At 46.4% G+C, this 14,231-nt stretch overlaps 2 protein-coding genes across 2 annotated transcripts; both read right to left on the reverse strand.

Annotated features, from left to right (window-relative positions):
• Positions 1–775: 775 nt before the first annotated feature.
• Positions 776–3,776, reverse strand: LOC100829840 (mitochondrial succinate-fumarate transporter 1). The gene is made up of 2 exons (XM_003558104.4): positions 3,134–3,776; positions 776–1,572 (listed from the first exon to the last, which is right to left on the reverse strand). Exons 1-2 carry the CDS (start codon positions 3,560–3,562, stop codon positions 1,039–1,041), a joined length of 963 nt encoding a protein of 320 aa, XP_003558152.1. The 5' UTR covers positions 3,563–3,776; the 3' UTR covers positions 776–1,038.
• A 3,885-nt stretch (positions 3,777–7,661) lies between these two features.
• Positions 7,662–9,567, reverse strand: LOC100830459 (probable protein phosphatase 2C 32). Its single transcript, XM_003558106.4, has 3 exons — positions 8,984–9,567; positions 8,467–8,814; positions 7,662–8,335 (listed from the first exon to the last, which is right to left on the reverse strand). The coding sequence occupies exons 1-3, from the start codon at positions 9,446–9,448 to the stop codon at positions 7,985–7,987; spliced, it is 1,164 nt and encodes a 387-aa protein (XP_003558154.1). The 5' UTR covers positions 9,449–9,567; the 3' UTR covers positions 7,662–7,984.
• Between the last annotated feature and the right edge of the window lie 4,664 nt (positions 9,568–14,231).

Below are 14,231 nucleotides of genomic sequence, written 5' to 3' on the forward strand. Positions count from 1 at the left end.
AGATGACGGTTTGTGGCGAGGGTCGAATGGCTCATACAACAGAAGAACCAGATCCGTTGGTCTTTCCACAAGAGAGTGCGAGTGAAAAAGAGAACCGCAGCGTCACTGCCCCGAATTGGATGCCTGCAGGAACCAGGAGATCAGATGGGGATCCACTTGAGATGGGGATGAGCTGAGCACAGCTGCACAGGTAGTGCGCAAGCTAAGCGGTACAGTGCTTCGGAGCAGTATGATCGTTGCGTCACCAGCAGCATATCTGTGTCTCGGATTTGGAGGTCAGTCTGCCCCACAACCACAAGTGAGATCCTGAGCAAGGGGACTTCATGCGGTAACACGGTGTTGGCATGTTTGCTGAACCAACGGTACCAGCTGCCTTTGGCTGTCGAGGACTTGAGAGCCTGTTTGCTTTGCGGCTGACGCGCCCCTGCAACGCCAGTGATTTGGCGAGCCCGCATCGCTTTTCTGAGAATCCACCCGCGTCAGTAGCTTTTTGTGCCCACGCACGGGCGAAATCTGGGCTGCAAAACCGCTCGCCCACAAATTGACGAGCCAACGGTTGGGGCGGTGGATCTGGGCAGAAGGCAAACAGGCCCTGAAAGTCGAAGCCAGTGGCCTGCGTTACAGCTCCCAAAAGGCAAGTTCCAATCATGCAGAGTTGCAGACCGCAGAGATGCCAGAGAGTGACGGTCATCGGGCCGAATCAGAGCCCAGGTTTGCTCCTCACTTGTTCTAACCGGCCCAGATAAGAACAGACATAACTACCTTCTCAAAGATGAGCACAGTAGCAGATCTATGCTATTTCAGATCACACCCAACACAGTCATCAGAACATCGTTTTTATCAAAATTGGAAGGGGTTTAGACATTATTGACAACTAAAGTACATGAGTTCATTGCTCCCGCCAAAACCCAACTCTTAGCAATGAACCAATGAATATCAGGCACTGGAACAGTTACTTTGACGGTTTCCGTGTGCCGCCACCAATTCAAAATGACGAAGACTTACCAAAAATTTCAGTGTTGCTTTGAAGTATGGGGGTCACACATGAGCTGACTGCAAATATGTCCGCTCATAGAGGCCTATCACCTGATCAGCCACTCCCCACATTATAGCCTGACCAGGTGGAATCCTCATGAGCCTGGGAAGCAAGCCTTTCCACAGGGCTCGGAGGCCCTCTTCAGCATGTATTGTCCGTATTGCATGGACCATGCCCTTGTACTTGATGTCGCCGGTTCTCCCCTGAGCCATCAACCTAGTCTTCACGACATCAAAGGGTCCAGTGCAGATTGGCCCTGCAGTTCCCGCAAGGAACCCAGAGACCATAGACTGCCATGGCTGGAGAACCTTTCCGTCTCCTTCATGCTTCTTCCAGAGAAAAATGTCGAATGTGTTCTTCGCTGTGAACATTGCTGCCTGGTTTGTGCCATTTCGCATGACAGTTGGTAATGCTCCAGACCATAAACCAAAAAGGCCTTCCTCCCGAACAATTGTCTTGGCACAGTGTATGGGCCCTTTATATCTAAGCAGGTCTGTGCTTAGCCCTTTTTGCTGCTGTAATCTAATTTTTACTACCTGCGTTCACCATAAAGAAACATTACAAAATTCCCTCAAGAGGATAAGCTCTATATAATGAGAAACATTTCTACTCCCCCCATAAATATGACAAGGTACATCGCTACGGTTACAGTCAAGGATGGGGAAAACCTGAATTTACAAATACATCATGATCGTTTTCAGGCCAACCTTCCACTTAATTCTCTTATCTTTTTGTATTTCCTTATAGTGAATTCTACTGATTAATAGTGCTTCCAACCAGTATGATTTGGTTAGGACACAACAAATATAACATCAGAAGAACCTCCAACCAATATAAAAATGCACTGTAGATATTATATAGTAGGATTACAAAATCACCCTTGTTTACAGTACCAGAAATCCGTGAACCAGACATTTTTGTTCCAAATTAGACATGTATGAATTCTGATCCTACCACCTCGTCATTCTGGTCAATGGCCATCTAGATTTTGCTAATAATATGATGTTATCAAGGCCTCATAGATACTACTGTAAAGATGCCTTTTCCAACAGTGGGGACTTGGGACTAACGAAGAAGCATAGCTACTCCTCAGTGATGTTATCAAGGCCTCATACATACTCATGTATCAAGGCCTCATAGATACTACTCCTTTCTCAGTACTCTCAATCACATGCATTTGCCAGCATTCTAGTGGGCTTCCGAATGCCAACTCATACAACATTAAGAAAGGAGCAGGTAAGTGGCTATAGCTTCTAGGTCAAATGTAATTTGAAAGCACAAAGTGAGCCGCATCTGGTAAGGCATTCTGTGGTGCATCCTGCCCACCCGAGTTCAATCCTTGAATCGACTACCATTGTACTGGTGTGTCACACCTTCATATGCATGCACAATCACTGGTAAAGCACGTATCCCACGGTTCTTGTGAGGTATAAGATAGATCATGGATTTAACTGAGCGGCATCCGCTCTAGTTATAGGGTGTGTTTAAGTAGGACTCACACAGCATCGGTGCATGAGTGTGGTGGTGTGAGTGTGGTTTGTGTCCTTGTAATCTACTCCCTCCGTTCCATAATTCTTGTCTCAAATTTGCCCCAAAGTGGATGTATCTATTCCTAAATTGCGTCTAGATACATGTAATATTTCGACAAGAATTATGAAACGGAGGTAGTAGGAAATTGTAATTTGAGTCATTTGACACATCGAGGGAGCAAGCAGAGCAGCCAAATGCTTGATCAGTTGCTTGGACTTGGACATGGTGTACTAGCAAACTACAAATTGGTTGCGAAGTACAGGGCTATAGTTTTCTAATCCCAAAGCCCAAGTTGTCAGAAATGCATCTGATACAGTATCAATCTCACACAAGATTAAATAACTGCCAGACCCGTCCTTTTCCGTTCTTTCTCTATGCAGTAACGAAGCAGCTTTTACATCGGTAAACTACATCTAAGACCCCGGCAAGAATCACCCAGAGCAGTCCAAATTATATTAAAAAAAACATGAACAGATCGCAGCCAGGCTAAGAAATCATCAACGATTTAAAAAACTGATAGAAGCACTACTCGTAACAAGCAACAGGAACATGGGGACGCAATCTCACCTCGAATGGGGTAACAATGACGAGGGCCTCGAGGACGCCGGCGCCGAACCCAGAGGCGAGGCGTCCCTGCGCGGAGACCTTGCCGGTGTCGGGGTCCTTGAAGGCGGACTGCAGCACGGCATTGGAGCCGAGGCGGAGCGCGTACTTGAGCGTGAGGTGGGTGGCGAAGGGCGTGAGCCCCTTCCAGAGCGCGGGCACGCCCTCGGCGCGCGCGACGGTGGTGCCGCAGTGCGCGATGCCGCGGTAGGCGCCCGAGCGGTCGAGCTGCAGCCTGGTCTTGACCACGTCGATCGGCTGCAGGCAGCACGCCTCCATCACGCCGCCGAGCGACCCCGCCGCCGCCTTCACGTAGGGCGGGATCGGCGGCCTCCCTCCCTGCAGCTCCTCCGCCCGCGGCGGCGGCGGGGGCGGAGAAGAGAGCGAGACCATTTGTCGGGAAGCGCAAACGGCGGGCTTAGCGGGTGATGGGCGCGGCGGAGAAGCGGTTCTGGATTCTTCTTCCTGTGTTGCTTTTTTTCCTCCCACTTTCTCTGCGGGGAGATCCGAAAAGGAGCGGCGCAGCTTATATGGAATCGGCGAGACAAGGGCGAAGAAGAAGCAGCCGCACCGTCTCTTCTCTCTCGTGACACGTCAGGCGTCAGGGTTTGGTCTATGGCGAGAAGGGAAAGGCCCACCTGGGCCTTTGGTGTTTGTTGCGGAAGCGTAACTGTTGCTGGGCGTCCTCGGACCCGCATGTCAGCTACCGGTTGGGGGAATTTTGCGGACGCCTGAGACTGAGAGTGAGAGGTGCTCCTGATTTGTGGGCCCTGGTACGATAGGCGATTTTTTCGGGAACCGTTTGCTACCTACGCAACCCACCGCGTCACTTGTGTTAGAATGGAACGAGATTGAACGAAGGGACGATTTATTCCATGATTGACATTCCTATATAAAGGATATAAGAGGTGTCTCTTTCCGAACAGACGTAAGCAACGGCCGTGTCTGTTCGGAAATATAAAGGGTATAAGAGGTGTCTCTTTCCGGACAGACGTAAGCAACGGTCGCGTCTGTTCGGAAGATTCACGCACGAGGACGCCCGGCGGTTTGCACACAGGCAACCGTCCGGTGCTAATTACAAGATAATGATTAAACTAATTAATTTCTTAACACTCTTTCTAATCATGTCTTGTCTTGTCCTTGTGAGTTGTTCATCATGTTTGAAAACGTTTCTTCAGAAAAATCATGTGGGAAAAATCTGAATAAAATTGTGTTATGTAATATGCCGTGAAAAACTCCTTTAAAACCCATCGGGAAAAAGAGGAGAAAAATTCTTGTATTAGCATTGTCTCATTAAAAACCTTCTATGAGAAACCATATATGGAAAAACTCATAGGGGAAAAGAGTACAATGTAAAGGATCTAATGATCATAATCAGGTTATATATATTATCAGGAGTTTACTCCCCCTGAATCTTATATATCTCGAAGTCGTCTGATACCAATTCCATTTACATACTTCTGGAATAAAGAATTTGGTAAAGACTTTGTAAATAAATCTGCTAGATTATCACGTGACTTCGTTTGCAAAATATTTATCTCTCCATCCTTTTGTAATTCATGGGGATAAAAGAATTTAGGAGCAATGTGCTTTGTTATATTGCTCTTTATATAACCTGTTTGCATTTGCATAATACAAGCGGCATTATCTTCATAAATAATCGTGGGTGATTCCAATGAATCCTTCACTACAAAATTAGGCAATTGAGAAACAGCCACGTCCTTAATTTATCCACAGGTTGTGCTGCTCCTTTTATCTTTACACACAGCCAGCAATACTTCACCGAGCTTAGAGAAAATTGGAGAGGCTCAAGCCTCCGATTTTCCGGGCATGGCATGGCAACAAGCAACACTCTCAGGCAGCCGTCACCAATGATTTTTCAAATATGCAACCAAACAAACCTCAAGCATGTTCAAGAGATGCTCTAGCACGAGGTAGTCACGGTAGCAACCAAACAGGCCCTCACTCATATCGCGCGTGCGGAAGAGAGCCTAATTGAGTTTTGCTTTGACGCGAAAGACTTATATTGTTACCGAGCTTCATTGAGCTGAACTCTAGCCTTTTGGGTACACTCTATGAACTAGTCATGTCAATTGCAGTGTCCATATGATAGAAGCAACATATCTAGATTTACCACCTCCTGTCCATAACAAGTATCGTTGATTTAATACAAAATGCCCTCAATTGCATCCACGTTCATTCAGCAAGCATACCGTGCCACCAGAAATTGGAAGCATGTGCCATGGGAGCACTTGTGCTTGTACTAGCATTTGGAACGGGGCAGGGCCACGCTCGCCTCAACCTAAATTTGACTATTGGGCGCCGGTAAGGTTGCAGATAGCAAAAAAAAAAAAAAGCAGTACAAGACAAGCCTTTCTCACTAGAATGGGCCTCCTAAGCCTGCATCGATGTCACAGGAGAAATAAGTAGCTGAAGTCCCGTACGAATTTGTTTTTTAGAGCAAAAGCCTGGTTTCATTAAGGAAACCAACGGTTATGTCACAGGGTCAAACAGGGTAAAAAACAGCAGTCTTAACTGAGGACTAATGCAGCCTCAGACGAAAGAACTATCCACGGGCACTACTTATCACAATAGCAACATCCTAAGAGCAAGTTCAGCAGTTACCCTAAAGCCTCCCCAATACAAAATTTAGGAGAAAAAAGCCCAAAAACGACATCGAGTAGTTCCCCTAAAGCATCCCCGATATTTCAGCGTCCCCAATCCAGAGCTCTTTCTCCCCTACAGATCGGAGAGCCCGATCCCTCCCCAATCGACCGCGAGGACCAACCGTTCCTCCCTCCCGCCCCCACGCGCGCCACCTGCATGTACTGCCCGCCCTCCCTCCTTCTCCTTTCTATGTTTTTGTTCGATCTGGGGCGGGCGGCGGTGGCCAGCAGGGGATGAGGAGGAGGAGGAGGGGCCGGTGGCCAGCAGGGGAGTGGAGGGCGGTGCTGGACAGCAGGGGATGAGATGGAGGAGGGGGGCAGCCTTATATCATATAGCAGTAGAAGCAGTAGCTTGATCTTCTATGCATTGATTTTCTGGAATGGTGATGGACGATTCCATGTGCTCGATTCTCAATTATGTATTATCTATTATGTATTAATAATTATGATCTTCGAACCATTTGGATTTGGATTCAGCTAGTCTGTATTGTAATCTGTACTAATTATGAACTTCGAACCATTTGGATTTGGAATTATGTGCTGTGATCTGAACTAAAGGGAGAGGTAGCCGTTGAATTTCAAATAAATATAAAATAGAGAAGATCTTTTAGGGAAACTGCTGGAGTTGGGCAATTTTTAGGAAAGAATATTTTTAGGGAAGTCCTCCATTTTGAGATATAGGGGAGATGTTTTAGGGGAACTACTGCCAACTTAAACTGAAGTCTTTTGCTGCTGCTTCCAGTCGTTTTGTCCTCGTACAAAACTTTGGTCAGATTAATATGATTAGTTCCCAACACAAAAACGTGTCAACAGCAGAGTACAGATAAAAAATTCTGTATAAACATTGATCAGAAACTTGACTAAAACTGCTTCAAAACAAAAAGGACTTGACTAACTTCTCTGTCTGAAGTCTGAACACACATCCGTGTGCGAATCGAACTAAATGTGTGTGCTGCTGCGACTACTACTACTCTCACACTCTCTCTCAGTTGATCGATATTTCCAATTTTCCATCGTATTCAACGCGGATAACTTCATTATTGGAGTCCAACACGCGTTTCATTTGGAAGCAACACAAATTTCTACGAGGGTTACTTATAGTTATACTTCGATCTGAACGGACGGACCGTCGGTCCCGTGACCGGTGGTGGCTTCAGCGCCTGCATCATACTTAAATCTATAAGCCATTCTGTTTCAGGCGTGATTCGTTGTTGCCAATTATTGCCGTGGAAAGAACCGATCGGCTAACCAGTTTATCAATCATGTGCTTACTGTCGGCGGTAGCGCGTGTGATGATTTAGTCTTCGGGCGTGAAATAAACGGTCTAATCATACTGGAGTACGAGTATTATATAGCTCGGCCTGTCTTATGAAATTTATTTGATTTACAGTATCTGTTTGCTCAGAGGTGTCAGCAGGTGCTATGGTTGCGGAAGAACTGATATTCATGCTGTATGTAGCACGTTTGTGTGAAACAAACGGTCAAATCCTTGTCTTACCTGTCTTTCCAAACTTCCTTCATTAACGGTATCTGTCTGCACACAGATGGCATCAGGTACCACGGTCGCGGAGGAAATCCTTAACAATTTGCACCATTCGACGATGAAATATGCTGATATGATGCAAAAATGAGCAGGCCAAAGTTGTTACTCACACGTATTTAGCCTTTATTTGGACGATTGTTGGGTTGCACAATCGAAACAAAATTGTTTGCACATGTTAATGCTCCTATTAGCTGATTTTAAAGTGAATATGTTTTTGGTATTGACTAATTGACAATCTAACGAGCATATAATACATGGATTAGAACAGTGAAATAGTTGAAGATTCATGAAATGGAGTATATATATTAATAAGTATATTGAATAAATGAATCTAGAAAGAACGGCCAGTCAACCATGTACATAGGCAAAGAATGAGGTGAGTACTAACTCCACCTTATTACATCAGAATCAAAGAATGAATGGAATTGATTTAACTACACAAAGAATGGTGCTGCAAAAAAATAGAATGCTGAAATCCCAGCAAAATAGTGCAAGCACCTTAAAATCATGCTTGCTAAGAAGTAACATATGGTATCCTCCTCATCTCATTGACCACTACTCTGTTAGTGCTACTTCCAGGTGAGGCCAGTCCATCCGGCAATTAAGTTAAGAAGAAGCTGAGAACTTGTGCAATTGTATGATCACGACACTGATGTCGTCGGTTGAGCCCCTGGAAACTCCTGTCTCGACAAGCCTCCTGCAGGCAGCCATGCGAGAAGCCTTTTCGTTGTTGCTGCAGAGAGGCCTGGCGATGTCCACGGCTTCCTGGTTCTCAACCTTGTCCCACAGGCCGTCAGAGGCCAGTATCAAGAACTCACAGTGTTGGTCGACAAGGAGTGTCCTCGTGTCTGGATCAGCCACCACCCACTGCTTGAGGTGTGCATCCCCTATCCCTCTTGTCACTGCCAAAGAGCCCTGCACTCGCCATGTTCCTCGGTAATTCACCACGAATCCACCCTGAAAATTACAAATGCACATAAGTTGCAGAGAACTGGAGTATTCTCATAAGTTGCTCAAAACTTACAAGCACAACACGATCTGTTCTTGCAACCAATAACCCAGTTTAGCAAGGGACAAGCATTATTTACCAGGTTCTCAATTCTTTCCTTCTCGTCGTCACGGGAGGCACGGTGATCAGTGGTGAGCGCTTCCGCCTTTCCTGCCCGGCTGAGGACAGCCCGGCAATCTCCTGTATTGGACACGGTGAGTCCGCCCTTCTGGAGCAATGCGGTGACACAGCATGCGCCGCCGCTTTCCTCCCTCTTGAGGAACTGCTCGTCCGTCTTCAGGTAGCCCTTCTTCACAGCCCCCTCAATCTCGCCATTGTCACCGCCGCCGACCTTCTTCATCTCCTCCGCCATGAACTTGGGCATGTTTTCGGCAGCGAACTCTGCCGCGCTGTTTCCGCCGTGACCATCGAATACAGCAAAAAACGCCTGCGGTTGGGGGAAAAAGGGAGAAAGTTTAGTAATTCTATAATTTCAGGTGAAACGGCGGAAATTTTCCATCCGGAGAGCCCCGAATCTGAAAAATCCCAACTTCTATGTCGCAAAAATCGTGCGAGCAAATTACTAATAACAAACAGAGAAGTTGTATCGAGCATACCACTTTGGGGTCTCCGCCGAGCGCAACCTTGGCCACATGCCGGTCCTCCATCTCCACCCTTCTCCTTCCCTTCCCCCTTTGGCAGTAAACCGCAAACTCATCCCCTTCCTCCTCCACCTCGTTCCTTGGATCCGACTCCACCGCAGCCACAGCCGCCGCAGCGGCGGCAGCAGCCGCCGGGCCATCGACTGGCACCATGAGCGGCGCCGGCCGCCGCCTCTTCAGCACTGACCCGGCAGGGGCGGAGGCGGCCGCAGAGGACGTCTTAGGAGACGGAGAGGCCTCCTCGCGGATCTGGGCGCGTAGTAGCCCGAACGGGCGGAGCGGCGAGCCGGCCGTGGGCGCCGGCGGCGCGGGTGACGAGATGGAGACGGTCTCCGGCGAGGCGGAGGCGGCCTTGCAGGAGAGCGAGCGGCGCGACGGAGAGAATACCGGCGAGCTCGGGATGGCGACCGTGCAGGACATCGCGAGGCCTTGGGAGGGAGACGGGGTCTTCCTTTGCTGCTGCTCCGCCTCCACGCGTGTGCTGATTTTCTTTGGTTTGTTGTTGTGATGGAGCAGGTTGGGTGGGTCTGGGGCATATGGCCGTTTGAACAAGTTTATATACGGGGCCAGTACGCGTCGCTGTGGCCGCTCCCGTGGGACTACGGGGCATTCTGAATTGTGAACTGGACTAGCTCATTATTTTTAAATGTTCTTCGTACCAAGATTGTGCTGGTGGAGTACTGGAGTGTACAGCTAGCAATTTGTGGCACAATTATGGTGCCAGGTAATATTTCCTAATTTTTTTCTCGCAAAAAAGGAAATATTTCCTAATTTTATTTGGTTAATGCCCATGATAAAATTCCATATACAATTGTAATCTTTGTAATAGAGCAACCGACATTAATGACTTTGCTAATCTTTGTACTCGCCAAATTTCAATTTAGGAGACATATGTGCTTGCCTTGCATGTTTATGTGTGTATTAGCTATTTCTTGAAAAGTTTATTTAGTAGGTTTATAATGCACATCGGGTTTTTTTTGTGTGTGTGAAACAAGTTTATGTTAATTATCACGGCAAGACAGTGCAAAAAATGAGCTGACTAATCTAAAATAAATACTCACTCCGGCTGGCATTAAAAGTTGTACTAAATCCGCGACAAATAATTCCGGCCGGAGGGAATAAGATAAAGCGTAAATACATAATTTTCAAAGCACAATTTAATAATATTTAGAAGACCCAATAAAATTCTAATAAAAATATGCATTACATAATTTTTGGTTTCTTCTTCATATTTATAGAACAATAAATATCCCTTGGAGATAAGCGGGTCATCGATTTTATAGGGCAGTTAAAATTGATCATGTCGAACTCCATCCTGTCGGCAGACGTCACGACCAGCGGCCGCACCGTTGGAGGTTTGTGGCGTGCGGTTATGTCTAGCAAGTAATCTAGCCCGAGGGAAACGACGGCGGGCATGGTCTTTGCGTGTTGGTTCATGACTTCTAGAAAATCGAAGGCGGTTGTAGGAATCAACACTGGTGGGGGTGTTGATGGTGATTGATAGGATATGGAGGGAGTTATGAATCATGATCGCAGTCTGGAACCTACCATGGCCAAGGGAGGCACGATGCGCTCGTGCCTAAATGCATTTTTTTTCTGAGCCCGTGTTAGCAACCAAGCGTGTCGTATTGCTTTAAAGTTTAAACCCACGAGACGGTAAGATGTGATCCGTGGTTAGAACGGGTTTCCTGATCATATTGATGATCAATTTGATGTATTATACACAAGGTTACAATGTCCGAAACTTAGAATAGCCATCCACGGTACGTCAAATAGTACCTCAGACTATAAAATGTAAAAGCGAGCACGAAGAGAAAATGTTGCATTCTCAAAAGTGTCAATACCAAGAATCCAGTTGTCGACACGAGATATTCTATCCCTTACAAAAAGAAGAAGAAAAACAGGTTATATTCCGAGGAAAAACACGGACACGGGGCGCAAAGGTCGAAGGTACGTTAATCGCGTGTGACAGAAGTAAGCAAAGCTGTCGGGAGTTTGTGATAATCAGTGTACTAGATTTGACTCGCGATGCCCCTTATATCAATCCTCGTCTCGTATTGACGCGGTCTGTCTCGATTGTTTCTCATCGATTGTGCACAGACGATAAAGTTTCACTCACCCCTTCCTCTCGGGCACAGCACGGAACACCTGGACGAGCAAACGGCTATCGGCCACGAAGAGATAGGCAGCAGCAAGTCAGCAACGCGTTGGAGTTTGGCTGGACATGCTTCCCGTGTGTGCGGCCAGATGGGTGTTGGGGAAAACTGGAATGTGCTCGGAAAGAATCGAGCGGGGAAGGGAATCCCTCTGTAGTTTCTCTAGTATAGAATGCAACGAGGGGAGAGACAGAGAATCGCTGACCGGCCGCAATTGGACCGGACCAGACGAACGTTGAAGGCAAAGTGACCTTATCGCATCGCGTACCCCACTCGGCTAAGCAACCTGGCAGGTCGCCATCGCTTGCTTTCCCTTCCCTTCCTAGGAAGAACCCGAACGCATGTGAAAGAAAAGGAAGAACCTGAACGTACCGTCCCAGTCCCAAGCTAGCGTGAACGGACGTCAGGTGATTTAACTAGCACTACGATGAGATGATCCCCAGAATCACTGGGCAAGTGGGCATCGGTACTTGGCGTTCTCTTTTTTCTGTGTTTTTGCAAGTTTGGTGCTACTGGACACATGTGACGACAGGGACGTGTGCACGATTTTCGGTGGACAAGCGCGTGTGTCCCTAGCGGAAAAGGAGGGCAGGGAGAAAAATGTAGCCGTTGGCAGTTGCCACGCTGGGGTGGGGGCGGCAGGACCGATGCCAGCAGCAGCAGTAGACTGAGCTCAGCTAACGCGAGAAAAGCGGGGCCCGCGAGCTGGCGGCGCGGTGTCATTGGTGTGGCACGTTCCGATCCGCTGGCCTGGACGTGTGGTCTCTGCGTCGTGAAGCATTTTGGACGGTTTGTTCGAGTCCAACGTGCCCGGTCAGCCCAGGCGTTTACCGCGCTCGCAACGGGACAGTGAGAAACCCAGATTTTTTTTTTGATAGGGTGAGAAACCGTGAATTCTTTTTTTGCAATAAAGAAACAGCGAATTAGGCACCACGTAGGAAACCACCGTCGGTGCGGCGCGTCATGCCCGGCCAAAAACGCCCCTTTACTAACCTTATTATTGCCCGTTCGTCGCGCAAAAGATAAATAAAATGTCTTACCAGTTCATCGATCATACTCTTTTAGATTCAACGATTGACCCGACCCATTACACACTGGAACAATCTTATTACCCGTTCGCATTTTTTTTCTTTCCAAAAGGGTATCTTGGACGTATTTATGTTAGAGTCATTTAATATTCTGAAACGTTGAAAAAAAAGAACAATTCATGGGACGGACACATACGAAACTGATTTTCTGGAACATAGCATAAAAACACATGTTATAAGCAAGTGTCTATCCAATAATTACGTGCATGTTATAAGATTTGATTTTTGAATGAAGTTTCAAGAACAGATTCATATATGCCCATGTTCTAAAAATTCACAAAACCATACCAATGTCAAGAGGATTTAGGCCCAAAATCATGTACTGAAAAGAAGATTTATATATAGCTTTGTGAGCTATTACCCTGCGTTGTAAATTGTTTGTTCGTTTTCTTTTAGAAACAAATTTTTGGTGGTTCCAAACGAGCACCGCGCACCACTCGTACCAGACTAGATGTTATTTGTGCAGGACGGGTTAGACTAGTTTTTTAAGGCATTGTGAGATGTTTTCTCGGTGCAATCAGCCTCTTTTATCCGTCAATAAACTGACGAATAAATTTCACAAAACCATATTTTCTAGGGTAGTCGTGTCACTGAACCACGGTTAATGAAAAACCGTCCGTAAAATCACACCTTTTGAATCAAGTTATCTCAATCAGCCTAAAACTGAGTGTGTAGGCGGTTTACTTGAATCCTTCTAGGCGGGGGCCCAACTGTCGGACAAGCCAAGTCGGTCCTGAAAACTTGCAGGAGCGAGAAGAGGCCGGTCAGGAGGGTTTAATCGCGAGCTAACAGGTCAGGTTGGACTAGGGACAACGTGGCGTCCGACAGGTGGGCTCCACCTGTAAGAAATCAAGCAAAATCGTCAAACCACTCGCTTTCTGGCTAACGAAGACAACTTGACTCAAAAGTGTGGTTTTGCGGACGTTTTTTCGTTAAATGTGGTTCAGCGCAAGACTGTCCTAAAAATTGTGGTTTTGTGGAATTTACTCTAAACTGGTATGGTCTAATTATATAGTGGGACAGCCGATGCTCCAAGAAGAACAACATGCTATAAACATCTCGACCATGATCGAATAAACTGGACATGGCCTAATTACATAGCGTGAGAGACGATTGTCTGAGAAGAACAACAAGAGTATATTTCTCAGATCACAACATCAAGCAAAGGAGCCATACAACAACATCCATAATTTTCCCTCATTTTAGTTTCCAATGTTGTTCACGTTTGTCGTTTAAGGGTGGATCTTTTATGTTTACGGTCATGGAACCATTTACAAAAAAATTACAAAAATATGACCAAATATTCCCTACATATAAAACACAAAATATCTATGGAAAAGTGCAAAAGCGACACTTGATTTTTTTTACTCCCTCCATCCTGACTCAAATTTTATATTCCCTACGTATAAAACACAGAATACCCGCAATGAAAACTTATTTTGACTGGTCGGAAACATTCTATCCATTCAATGAAAACTTTTAATGGGTCTTCGGCTAATCTGGTACTTGATGCTCATCACACCCTAGGGTCTACGACAACATCAATGTTGATGATGTTCTTCGGCGCACCATACCCAAGAGCCGAACAAAATGTCTAGGCAACGTCGGCGAGCTGCTTGTGCGACAACGGCTCAAAGTGGTGGATGATAACATCGGGTATGCATGAGCGCCGCGACCATGACAACAAGGGAGGTGCGGTTGAATTTTGTGAAATTTGTCTAAACTCATACCAGTGGGAAATTTCTCTCCAACTTTATAGTGAAGCACCTCCAACTCTCCAAGCCGTTGCTAATAGAGATGTTAGTAACACAGCTGACCGGTCACAGGTCACGTGACAAGAATCACAAAAGCAATCATGCATGTACGTGAATCAACAAACACTTGCCCTGAATACGGGCATCCAGCTCGACTGTAATCAACGGTCAAAAATTCCATTCCATGATTCCATCACTTCCACGT

This window comes from Brachypodium distachyon, chromosome 1, assembly GCF_000005505.3.
Source record: "Brachypodium distachyon strain Bd21 chromosome 1, Brachypodium_distachyon_v3.0, whole genome shotgun sequence".
NCBI classification, from domain to species: domain Eukaryota; kingdom Viridiplantae; phylum Streptophyta; class Magnoliopsida; order Poales; family Poaceae; genus Brachypodium; species Brachypodium distachyon.

Bases quoted from the DNA above. Each gene is read 5' to 3' on its own strand.
- LOC100829840 (XM_003558104.4), bottom strand. From the start codon at position 3,562: ATGGTCTCGCTCTCTTCTCCGCCCCCGCCGCCGCCGCGGGCGGAGGAG. The intron at 1,573-3,133 runs GTGAGATTGCGT...TGGTGAACGCAG, and splicing joins TCATTGTTACCCCATTCGAG to GTAGTAAAAATTAGATTACA.
- LOC100830459 (XM_003558106.4), bottom strand. From the start codon at position 9,448: ATGTCCTGCACGGTCGCCATCCCGAGCTCGCCGGTATTCTCTCCGTCG. The intron at 8,815-8,983 runs GTATGCTCGATA...CCCCAACCGCAG, and splicing joins TCGGCGGAGACCCCAAAGTG to GCGTTTTTTGCTGTATTCGA. The intron at 8,336-8,466 runs GTAAATAATGCT...TGTAATTTTCAG, and splicing joins AGGAAAGAATTGAGAACCTG to GGTGGATTCGTGGTGAATTA.